This window comes from Triticum urartu, chromosome 5 (genome assembly GCF_003073215.2).
Source record: "Triticum urartu cultivar G1812 chromosome 5, Tu2.1, whole genome shotgun sequence".
NCBI lineage: Eukaryota > Viridiplantae > Streptophyta > Magnoliopsida > Poales > Poaceae > Triticum > Triticum urartu.
Window position 1 is genome coordinate 516,079,755 of NC_053026.1, and position 12,767 is coordinate 516,092,521.

The window sequence follows — 12,767 nt, forward strand, 5'->3', positions numbered from 1 at the left end:
TGATATACCGGCTCAGTTTTTCGGAGGTGCTCATAAGGGTAGAGTGTGCGTGTGTGCGTTTATACTGATGAGTGTATGCTTGTGTCTGTGCTGTGTTCAAAAAAATTAATTCCACACAAAAATGCAATCCGGTTTTTCTCCTCCACGCAGGCACCACCTATCACCTATCCCGTCTATCTACCTACCTACCTACTCATGTGGTTCATAGATAGTCTCGTGCGTGCATGACATGTACGCCCCTACTTGCTTCTTGTAGGTCGGCACGCACTACTATAAATTTGACGAGATAGATGGATGGATCGATCAATCGATCGAGGTGTTTCTCCATTCATCCTTTCTTGGCTGCTTCCTGTGACCGGCCTTCTCGTCTCCAACTGACTGATGATGCCCATGGTCGCCGCCGGCGATAAAGGCAGCCATGGAGCTTCTTCCACCTGCAGCATGTGCAGGCAGCTGACCAAACTCTTTCCTCTCCACCTGGTCATCGTCCTTCTCCTCGGCGTCGCCACCAACGGTCGGCCGGAGGCGGCTGCGGCGAGGTCGTTCATCTTCCACAACGCGTGCGCGCACCCGGTGTGGGTGGGCGCTCTCAACGGCGCCACATCGCCGCGGCTCGCCCGCACCGGCTTCTACCTCGCCTCCGGCGCCACGGACGCCGTCGCTGCCCCGTCCTCCGGCGCCTGGTCCGGCAACTTCTGGGCGCGCACCGGCTGCGCCGTCGACGCCTCCACGGGCCGCCTCGCCTGCGCCACCGCCGACTGTGGCACCGGCGATGTCGCCTGCGCCGGCCGCGGGCCCGCCCCGCCCGTCACGCTCGCTGAGATCACCCTCGCCGCCCCGGGCGGAGGAGGCCAGGACTTCTACGACGTCAGCCTCGTCGACGGCTTCAACCTGCCCCTCTCCATCGCGCCCGACAACAATGGGGACGGCGGTGCCTGCCGCGCCGCGGCGTGCGCGGGCGACGTGAACGCGGTCTGCCCGTCGGACCTGCGCGTGGTGTCCGGCTCCGGCGAGGTGGTGGCGTGCAAGAGCGCGTGCAACGCCTACGGCAGCGCGCGCTACTGCTGCACTGGCGACTACGGCACGCCGGCGAAGTGCGGGCCCACGAACTACTCGCGGGTATTCAAGGCCGCCTGCCCGGCCGCCTACAGCTACGCCTACGACGACGCCAGCTCCACCTTCACCTGCGCCGGCGCCGCCAGCTACCACATCACCTTCTGTCCCGTCACCTGATTAATGGCACACCCAATTCGTTCATTAACTATACAGTAAAAATTACTCTATCACACGAAGTTTATTTTCTTCATTGAGAAAAAAGTATACAAAGTAGAAAAAGGAAGTATAAATATGCAATTTTTTCTTCTTTGGTGCAAGAATGCGTACAACGGAGATTCATTTCCTTAGAGCAACACCAATAGCTCCTGTCAAAAACTTTTCATAAAAGTCATTTTGGGATGATCGTATAATTTAGGAGAAATACAACTACATTTCACAGTTCCTGTAAACTTATTTTTCGTAAATCAATTTTAGCCCCTATCTCATAATCTGATCATCGTGGCCCACTTGTCAGTGACCCAACGACAAAATAACAGCGACAAGCGCGCGTGGTATAGGGGTGCTGCCGACGAACATGTGCTCACCTTCGGCCATATCCCGTCGTGCGGGTGCGGGCGCTCGGACGCCCGCCGCAAACCACGTTGAATAGTGTTGGTGGCAATGTCGGGGTTAAAATCGACGATGCCGAGTGGCGACGGTCGGAGCGTCGTGCCGCAAGGGAGGTAACAGGAGGACGCATCAGTCGTCTTGGACGTGTCTAGAAGGTCAGATTTGTAGCGGTGGAGACGAGGAAGCGGGCAACAGAGGTTGGGGCTTGCCGGCGGCGACCATCTTTGACAACGGCAGTGCGGCCTCGCAATGGCGGCGGTGCTAGGATGTCCGAGTGTGAAAGTTCATGCGGTTTTAGCCCGCCAAAATTACACGGAAAGATTATCTTTTCATCAATGTGAGGAAAGTTAAGGGGCTATTACACATGCTTGGGTAAAAAAATATTAGGTTAACCGGAGTTGTCAGGGCTATTTTTGCCTCAACATCCTATAAAATGGTGCCGCACTCGGAAAATGATGGCATGAATAATTACTGATGATGTCATTAGCTTGTGATCCTAACCAGGGGCATAGCCAGGCTCCAGGCTACCAGGACCATGGCCTGGGGCATGCCAACTCGCTCTTTTCTTGACTGTAACTACATAATCACAGTTTGACTCTGTTTATTGCTGTAGCAATGATGTTGGTCCGGGGCTTGTCTCTTTAGCTTGATCTTTCTCCCGTTCGAATCCAACGGGTTGAACGGGCCCCTGACTCGCGCCCTGATTAGGGGCGCCCAATCAAACCATGGTTGGTGGGCCCCTATGACCCGCGCTATATAAACAAAGGTGAGGGCCGAGGCACGACTCAGGAGGTTGATCGTTGCCACAAACCCCACCGACAATCCCTTCCGATTTAGGGTTAGCGCGGCGCTCACGGGAAGCTTCACCACCGCCGCCATCCACTCTCTGCCATCACCGGCCACTACTTCACCATGGCCGGCTTTGGCACGGGAGTTCCTCATCTGGACAAGGAGAAGGTAATACCACAGTAATCCACCACGAAACCCTAAACCTAGCCGATCCATGGAGTTAACAATGGTATCAGCCAGATCGGTTTAGGATTTTTGGTAGGAAAAAGAAACGGGAGTTCCAATCCCGCAAATATAATCCCCTCCCAAAGAACCCTAAACCCAACAGAAAAAAGAGGGCAAAGAAAAGTTGTGTCGCCGCAAGGCCGCACCGTTCCTCTCGATCCCGAATCGCATCGCCATGCCGAGGATCCGGGACGAAGAACACTACCCGGAAAGGGGCAAAGGGCACCACCACCGAGCCGCTTGACGGCGACGCACTCTCCTTCGGGAGCTCGCGCGCGCCGGCAAGGGGGGCGGGGGCGGCGCCGCCGCATATGAGGTTCGCACCTCTCTCTCTCGGTGTTGCTAGAAGAGGGAGGAGAGGGAATGGGGAAAAGAGCAGAAAAGGAAAGGGCGGCGCAGCGCGCCGCTGTGGCCGTCAACGCCGTCGCTGCCGACCGGCCTGGCAGAACGCCGCGAGAAGCGGGCGGAGCTCGAGAAGGGGGAAGGAAACAGAGACGCGCGCGGCGCGGTGGCTTCTGCCGCCGCAGCCGGCGGCCAGACCGGACGGCCGGGGCGCATCCCCGTGCTTCCGCCGTCGAGAGAGAGAGCGAAGAGAGACGAAAGAGAAACAGAATGAGGCTAGGGTTTGGGCGAACCGCGCGGCACCGGTGTTTTTGTTCTGGCGACAGGCGCGGGCGACCGTCCGATCAAAGGGATGGCTAGGATGCAAACCCTAGCGCAGGGACAGGCCGGCTGGGCCGAAAGCAAAAGCAGACTGGGCTCAGGCCGGCGGCCCAGGCCGAATCCAGGTCGGTTCGCGCAATGTGGCGCGCAGGGCAGGCCGCTGGGTCGAAAGGGGGACCCGACTGGGCCCAGGCCACCAGCAGCCGCGCGCGTTGGACGAGGTCGCATCGTCGTGCTGGGCCGAGGCTGCAGCAACGCGTGCCGGGCTCTGCTGCAGTTATTTTCTCTTTTTTTGATTGTTCAGAAAATAGAAAAGTTTCTAAAAAGAATAGAAATGTTCATGAATTTTTGCAAAGGAAATTAGAAAAGTTCATGATTTCTTATTCGGTTAAAGAAAAGTTTCTGTAAAATAGTAAAAATTTCATGAATTTTTATTCATGTTTTTCCGCTGCGTAAATAATTAATAGTGCTCTTTAACAAAAGTTTCGACAGAATTAAGTTTTTAAGAGCATGTTAAAGTGATTATTAAAATGAATATGGTTATGTTATTTTTATGACCAACTTTGTTAATAACATGATCATGTTTTATTGTTGAAATTTAAAGGTGCATTTATTTCTAATTTGATTGTGGCGGTGGTGGTGGCCGTCTGTCGAGAGAGAGAGAGCGAGCGAAGAGTGACGAAAGAGAAATGGAATGAGGCTAGGGTTTGGGCGAACCACGCGGCGCCGGCGTTTTTGTTCTGGCGACAGGTGCGGGCGACCGTCCGATCAAAGGGATGGCTAGGATGCAAACCCTAGCGCAGGGACAGGCCGGCTGGGCCGAAAGCAAAAGCATGCTGGGCTCAGGCCGGCGGCCCAGGCTGAATCCAAGTCGGTTCGCGCAACGTGGCGTGCAGGGCAGGCCGCTGGGCCGAAAGGGGGACCCGAGTGGGCCCAGGCCACCAGCAGCCGCGCGCGCTGGACGAGGCTGCAGCCTCGTGCTGGGCCGAGGCCGCAGCAACGCGCGTCGGGCTCTGCTGCAGCTATTTTCTCTTTTTTTGATTGTTCAGAAAATAGAAAAGTTTCTGAAAAGAATAGAAATGTTCATGAATTTTTGCAAAGGAAATTAGAAACGTTCATGATTTCTTATTCGGTCAAAGAAAAGTTTCTGTAAAATAGTAAAAGGTTCATGAATTTTTATTCATGTTTTTCCGCTGCGTAAATAATTAATAGTGCTCTTTAACAAAAAATTTGATAGAATTAAGTTTTTAAGAGCATGTTAAAGTGATTATTAAAATGAATAGGATTATGTTATTTTTATGACCAACGTTGTTAATAACCTGATCATGTTTTATTATTGAAATTTAAAGGTGCATTTATTTCTAATTTGATTGCGGTGGTGGTGGTGGCCGTCCATCGAGAGAGAGAACGAAGAGAGACAAAAGAGAAACAGAATGAGGCTAGGGTTTGGGCGAACCGCGCGGCGCCGGCGTTTTTGTTCTTGTGACAGGCGCGGGCAACCGTCCGATCAAAGGGATGGCTAGGATGCAAACCCTAGTGCAGGGACAGGCCGGCTGGGCTGAAAGAAAAAGAAGACTGGGCGCAGGCCGGCGGCCCAGGCCGAATCTAGGTCGGTTCGTGCAACGTGGCGCGCAGGCAGGCCGCTGGGCCGAAAGGGGACCCGACTAGGCCCAAGCCAACAGCAGCCGCGCGCGCTGGACGAGGCCGCGGCCTCGTTCTGGGCCGAGGCCGCAGCAACGCGCGCCAGGCTCTGCTGCAGCTATTTTCTCTTTTTTTGATTGTTCAGAAAATAGAAAAGTTTCTGAAAAGAATAGAAATGTTCATGAATTTTTGCAAAGGAAATTAGAAAAGTTCATGATTTCTTATTCGGTCAAAGAAAAGTTTCTGTAAAATAGTAAAAGGTTCATGAATTTTTATTCATGTTTTTCCGCTGCGTAAATAATTAATAGTGCTCTTTAACAAAAATTTTGATAGAATTAAGTTTTTAAGAGCATGTTAAAGTGATTATTAAAATGAATAGGATCATGTTATTTTTATGACCAACGTTGTTAATAACATGATCATGTTTTATTATTGAAATTTAAAGGTGCATTTATTTCTAATTTTTGCCCAACGGTAATATAGATTTAATTGCATAGACAATTATATGTTTAATTTGACCAACGTTAGATTAATGCATATGATTGTTATATTGATGTCACAGAAATTGTGATTTCAGGAGGCTTTCACTTGATGAGTTGCCTAAAAGATGTTCCGACACTCAGAGGTGACAATCACACTGAGTGGAGGAAGAAAGTTGAACTAGCATTTGTCTGTCCTGATCTGGACTGGGTTCTGGATGAATCACAGCCGGTCAGACCTACAGAGTCAGTAAGAGAGGCCACTCATGATGATGCTGCGTGGGCTAAAAAGAGGGGGGGTTATGCTCCTTTTAAGATGTCCTACATCATAGAAAACCAAAAAAGGGTCAATGCAAACAAAAAGTGCATGGCCTTTATAAAGAATACAATTGAGAGCACCATTGTGGGCTCCATTGCAGAGTGCACTTCCGCAGGGGAGTTGCTTTCAAAGATAAAGAGCCAGTTCACTGGTTCTTCAAAGATATATGCCACCCAGGTGTTAGAGCAACTTGTGACAGAACGCTACACAGGTGGTGGTCATGGAATAAGAGAGCACATCCTCAGGATGAGCAATATGGCAGCAAAGCTAAAGCCCATGGATGAGGATCTGGAGATCAAACCAAAGCTCCTGGTCCACCTGGTCATGGCTTCACTGCTAAAGGAGTTTGAAGCTTTTGTTGTGAACTACAATATATCACCTGGAATGTAACGCCCCGAGACCGATGTGCCAGGTGTCTTCCAGTTATTCGATGTTGTTGCCATGTCATTTGCTTGCGTGTTGCATTTCATCATGACATCATGTGTATTGCATCATCATGTTTTCAAAACCTGCATCCGTCCGGGTTCCCCCAGTTCCGTCCGTTGTCCGTTCTGAGCCCAACCACACTTGCACGCGCCCGCGGCATGTCCGAAATAGTATTTTATAAGTGGCCAGAAAATGTTCTCGGAATGGGATGAGAGTTGACCTGTGGTCTTATTATAGTGTAGATAGACCGCCTATCAAGTTTCATCGCATTCGGAGATCGTTTGATGCCCCAACGGATAAATATAGCGGCAGTATAGCCGGTCTAACGTCGGACGTTTTTGGTCTCCGGAAACCGTGCCGGGCTGCATCTCTCCCCTCTTCTTTCAGACCAACCCGCTCTTCACAATCCGCCAGACCCAATCTAACCTCTCTCGTCAGCCCGCGGCCCTCCTCGCGCGCGTCCGAAAGTTGTCCCGGACCCGACCCGGACAGTCGTCACCGTTGGATCCGGATCATCCCCAAACATCTACAAAATATCACTGTTTTCTTATTTAGGCTCCCTAGCCTATTTTTCCCAACCGCTCGATTTCGATCGAAGGATCCAGATTAGCCCCTAGCCAAACACCCATATGCTATAAATAACTAGTCCAACCCTAATTTTGAGGAGAGCTGTCCCATCCACCAAATCCTCCCTCTTTTCCCTCACTCCGCCGCCGCCAGCAGCATCTCCATGGGGATCATCCCAGATCCACCTCTCCAATCAGCCTCCGACCACCTCCCTGTTTTTCCGCGCCGCCTAATCGCAACAGCCAACCACCATCGTCCGCCCGAGACCCTGGTCGTCGCTCCCAAGCTCCTCTGCCTGTGCTCTCTCCGCAGCCGCCCGAGGACGCGCCTCCTCGTCCCCGCACTGCCCGTAAGGCACCGGCCTCCTCAGCTCCTCTGGCCCTGCGGCAACCTCGCCAGAGCAGCGAATCAGGCCATGCCTTCCTCCTTTCCTCTTGTTCTCTGTACCCTCCCATAGCTCTCGCTCATGCCGCCTCTCTCCTTTTCTTTTCCCTGCAGGAACCAAACAGAACCACCACCGCCGCCACCATGAACAACCGCCGCCGTCTTCTGCAGCTGCTGCTCCGCCGCCTTGCCCGCTGGTCGCCGACACCCCTAGTCCCAGATGAGCCTCGCGCCATATCTTCTCTTCTCCCTCCTTCCATTCTTCTCACTCTTCCTCACATCCCCCTCTCTCTGTCTGCTTGTACAGGGAGTTCTTACGCCTCAAAGCTTCAGCGCCATCGTCGAGTCGCCATGGCCTCCATCTCGTCGCCCCTTGGCCGCAGTTGCCGGACCGGATCCGTCCCCAGGGGATCCACCGCGGCCCGCCATCTCCATCGCTCCCTGGCCGCACTGCCTAGAAGCATCGCCGCTCGTGACCCTGTTGGGTGCTGCCTCATCTGCTCGTGCTCGAGGGCGTTGACCGAGCCGTCCCCAACCTCCATCTCGTCACCCATGCCGCCGCCTTGCTCCGCCCTCGCCAGTGAACAGCACCAGCAGGTCGTCCTCGCCATCCCTGCTCCAAACCAAGCCGCCACCGATGCCTCTGTTTCTGCCTCTACATCGAGCAGTGCTTGATCCGGTCGCGCCAGTTGACCGCGCGCGTGCGCCCGTCCGTGTCAAAGCGTGGCAGTGACCGGCCCAGCAATTTCCTCCCCAACCAGCCTCCTTCACCAACGGGCCGAAGCCCATGGTGAGCAGTCGCCCAGACCCTGTGCACTGTTGGGCCGGCCTCTGATTCGGCCCGTTATGTTTTTTCAGTTCTGGAGGTTTTTCCTATTTATCCACAGAATTGCAGTTTTGTAGAAAAGACCCTCATGTTCATACATTTAATATCTCACAAACTAAGCATCGCATGTTAAAACTTTAAATATGAAATATGACTAGAATTTCATCTAGTTTCATAATATTCTACTTTCATCCATGTTTAAAATGTTTAAAATGCTATTTGTTTAAATTTGCTCCTATGCCATGTTAAAATGCTTTAATTCATAACTAAATAACCGTAGCTCGGTTTCAAATAAACTTTATATGTAAATGGGGTAGAATTTTGCCTAGTTTAACATGGTGGCTTTACTTTGCATGTTTAACAACCCTAAAATTGTGTTTAGGGAAGATCAGTACCAAACCCTAATATATGCATATGGGGATTTACCGGATTTGTTGTTCGTTGCTTCCGGCCTCATTTAAACTTGACTAGATAGGTAGTTTTACTTTGCTTCACCTTGTGCCATGCTAAGAACATTTAATATTGTTGGGTACATAAACGAGATTGAACTAAATAACCAAATGTGGTGTCCGGCAATATGCAACTCGTTGCATATTGAGCTCCACTTAATTTGTAGTGTTGTTTGTTGCACTTTGCCATGCCATGCTTCATTAAACCGGACATGCATCATACTTGGTTGTGCATCATGCCATGTTATGTGATGGTTGTTTACTATGTTGCTTGCTTCTTTCCAGTGTTGCTTCTTCTCGGTAATCCAGTAACGTCGTGTTTGTGAGGACTCGTTCGTCTACGTCCGTTTGTCTTCTTCATGGACTCGTTCTTCTTCCTTACGGGATTTCAGGCAAGATGACCATACCCTCGAAATCACTTCTATCTTTGCTTGCTAGTTGCTCGCTCTTTTGCTATGCCTATGCTACAATACCTACCACTTGCTTATCATGCCTCCTATATTGATGAACCAAGCCTCTAACCCACCTTGTCCTAGCAAACCGTTGTTTGGCTATGTTACCGCTTTGCTCAGCCCCTCTTATAGCGTTGTTAGTTGCAGGTGAAGATTGGAGCTTGTTCCATGTTGGAACATGGATATTTTGTTGGGATATCACAATATCTCTTATTTAATTAATGCACCTATATACTTGGTAAAGGGTGGAAGGCTCGGCCTTATGCCTGGTGTTTTGTTCCACTCTTGCCGCCCTAGTTTCCATCATATCGGTGTTATGTTCCCGGATTTTGCGTTCCTTACGCGGTTGGGTTATAATGGGAACCCCTTGACAGTTCTCCTTGAATAAAACTCCTCCAACAAGGCCCAACCTTGGTTTTACCATTCGCCACCTAGCCTTTTTCTTTCCCTTGGGTCGGCCAGCCCAAGGGTCATCTTTATTTTTAACCCCCCTGGGCCAGTGCTTCTCTAAGTGTTGGTCCAACCCAGAGCACCGTGCGGGGCCGTCCCTTGGCAACTTGGGTTACGTTGGCTCCCGTATGCTTAGCTTATCCGGTGTGCCCTGAGAACGAGATATGTGCAGCTCCTATCGGGATTTGTCAGCACAGCGGGTGGTCTTGTTGGACTTGTTTTACCATTGTCGAGGATGTCTTGTAACCGGGATTCCGAGCCTGACCGGGTCTTCCCGCTAGAAGGAATATCCTTCGTTGACCGTGAGAGCTTGTGATGGGCTAAGTTGGGACACCCCTGCAGGGATTTGAACTTTCGAAAGCCGTGCCCGCGGTTATGGGCAGATGGGAATTTGTTAATGTCCGGTTGTAGAAAACCTGAAGTTGACCTTAATTAAAATACATCAACCGTGTGTGTTACCGTGATGGTCTCTTCTCGGCGAGGTCCGGGAAGTGAACACGGTGTTGGAGTTATGCTTGACGTAGATTGTTCTAGGATCACTTCTTGATCATAGTTTCTCGACCGTGCATTGCCTTCTCTTCTCGCTCTCATTTGCGTATGTTAGCCACCATATATGCTAGTCGCTTGCTGCAGCTCCACCTCATACCTTTTACCCTACCTATAAGCTTAAATAGTCTTGATCGTGAGGGTGTGAGATTGCTAAGTCCCCGTGACTCACAGATACTTCAAAAACCAGCTTGCAGGTGCCGGTGATACCGTGCAGGTGACGCAACCAAGCTCAAGGAGGAGCTCGATGAAGATCTTGTCCTTTGTGTTGTTTCGTTCTAGTCGATCAGTAGTGGAGCCCAGTTGGGATGATCGGGGATCTGTGTAGCTTTTGGGGTAGTCTTCTTTTATTTTGGTTCCATAGTCGGACCTTGATTGTATCTGGTTGATGTAATGCTTTATTCTTGTAATTGTGTGAAGTGGCGATTGTAAGCCAACTATGTATCTCTTTCCCTTATGTATTACATGGGTTGTTTGCGAAGATTACCTCACTTGCGACATTGCTTTCAATGCGGTTATGCCTCTAAGTCGTGCTTCGACACGTGGGAGATATAGCCGCATCGAGGGCGTTACATGGAACATGGGACATTGAAAAGACAATAGCAATGTGTGTCCAAAAAGAGGACAGACTCAAAGCCTCACATGGTGGTACACTCAACTATGTGAAGGGTCACAAGAAAAAGAATTACAATCAAATCAACAAAAGTTCTCCTTCAAATCCACAAGGAAAAGCTCCCTATCAGCATCAGCGTCAGCAACAGCCTTTCCCAGTGGACAAAGACACTTGTCTCCACTGTAAGCAGACCGGGCATTACAAGAAAGACTGCCCTGTTTTGCTGAAGTCCTTAATGGCAAAGCAAGGTAACAACATTGTTTCCTTAGTTAATGAATCCTTGTACACATAGTTTTTGAAATCTACTTGGTGGATTGATTCAGGAGCAACTGTTCATGTTGCAAATTATTTACAGGGATTCCATTCGACCCGGACTACGCTAAGAAGAGAAAGAGGCATTGAGGTAGCAAATGGAATTCAAGCGGAAGTTGAAGCTGTCGGCGACATCTCCTTGGAGTTAGCTGATGGATTCAAGCTTCTACTTAGAGATGTTCTTTATGTTCCTTCATGTAATGGAAACTTAATTAGCGTTTCATGTTTGGACAAAGAAAATTATGAGTGTTATTTTGGACATGGCAAGTGTGCCATATGGTATAATAATGCTTATGTGGGTGATGCTTTACTACAAGATGAGCTTTATTTGTTATGACTTAGTGAAAAAGTGCATTCTGTATGCAATGTGAAAGAACATGTTTCCGCGTCGAATAAAGAACAAAAGAAAAGAAAGAGAACATTCGACTCATCGAAATTATGGCACTGTCGCTTGGGCCATATTTCGAAGGGGGGAATAGAAAGATTAGTGAAAAGTGAAATTCTTCCTCCGTTAGAATTCTCAGACTTAGAACAATGCGTAGATTGCATTAAAGGAAAGTATATAAAACAAATCAAAAAAGGTTCTATCCATAGCACAAGCGCACTAGAAATCATCCACACTCACATTTGTGGACCATTTCCGGTGAAAAGTGTGGATGGCTATGACTCATTCATAACATTCACAGATGATTACTCTTGCTATGGTTATATTTATCCAATCAAAGAAAGATCTGAAGCGTTGGATAAATTTAAAATATTCAAAGCTGAAGTTGAAAATCAGCATGATAAAAGAATAAAGATAGTAAGGTCCGATCGTGGGGGAGAATACTACGGTCGGTACACTCCATATGGCCAAGTCCCTGGACCTTTTGCTAAGTTCTTGCAGGAGACTGGCATAGTAGCCTAGTATTCAATGCCAAGCGAGCCTCAGCAAAATGGAGTAACTGAAAGGCACAATCGTACACTTATGGATATGGTGCGCAGCATGATGAGTTATTCCAACTTGCCATTGGGATTATGGATGGAGGCGCTTAAAACCGCCATTCACATTCTCAATAGAGTACCAAGCAAGTCGGTGCCCAAAACACCGTACGAGCTATGGACAGGAAGGGTGCCCTCCCTACAACACTTCAGGGTGTGGGGGTGCCCTGCTGAGGCCAAAATGTTTAATCCAAACATTGCAAAGTTAGATCCCAAAACAGTAATTTGCCACTTCATTGGCTAGCCAGACAGATCAAAGGGTTTTAGTTTCTACTGCCCAGACAGATATACAAAGTTTGTAGAAACGAGACATGCAGTCTTCTTAGAGGACGAAATGATGAGGGGGAGCTTGGTAGCTCGGAAAATTGATCTGGAGGACAAGAGGGTGCATGCACCTAATCCGATGATTCAGGAGCCATTTTTCTCACTACCAGTTGCAACTCCACCCATGACAACTATGGGGGTAGACCCGGAACCTGTCCGTCAGGAGCCGACTGAACCCGTTGTTGAGCATGAAAGGGAGGTGCAACAGCAAATTTTAGAAGAAGTTCCAGAAGTTGAGGCACAGAATGTGCCAGAAACTGAGGCCCTTAGAAGGTCTACAAGACCAAGAAAGTCAGCTATTTCTACTGACTTTAAAGTTTATAACACAAAAATGGTTCATATGGAAAAAGATCCCACCTCATATGAAGAAGCCATGAGAAGCCCCCATTCATCGAAGTGGATGAAGGCAATGGAAGACGAGATGAAATCGATGAGTTCCAAAGATGTTTGGGACTTAGAGGAAATTCCTAAAGGAGCCAAAACAGTAGGTTGTAAATGGGTCTACAAAATTAAGTATGACTCTAAAGGGAATATAGAAAATTATAAAGCACGACTCGTGGCAAAAGGATTTACACAAAGAGAAGGGATAGATTACAATGAGACATTTTCTCCAGTCTCATGTAAGGATTCCTTTAGAATCATAATGGCATTAGTTG

General features: G+C 49.2%; 1 protein-coding gene across 1 annotated transcript; it reads left to right on the top strand.

Annotated features, from left to right (window-relative positions):
• The first annotated feature begins 246 nt into the window (after positions 1-246).
• On the top strand, positions 247-1,365 carry LOC125510249 (thaumatin-like protein 1b). Its single transcript, XM_048675372.1, has one exon. The coding sequence runs from the start codon at positions 382-384 to the stop codon at positions 1,231-1,233; it is 852 nt and encodes a 283-aa protein (XP_048531329.1). The 5' UTR covers positions 247-381; the 3' UTR covers positions 1,234-1,365.
• The last annotated feature ends 11,402 nt before the right edge of the window (positions 1,366-12,767 follow it).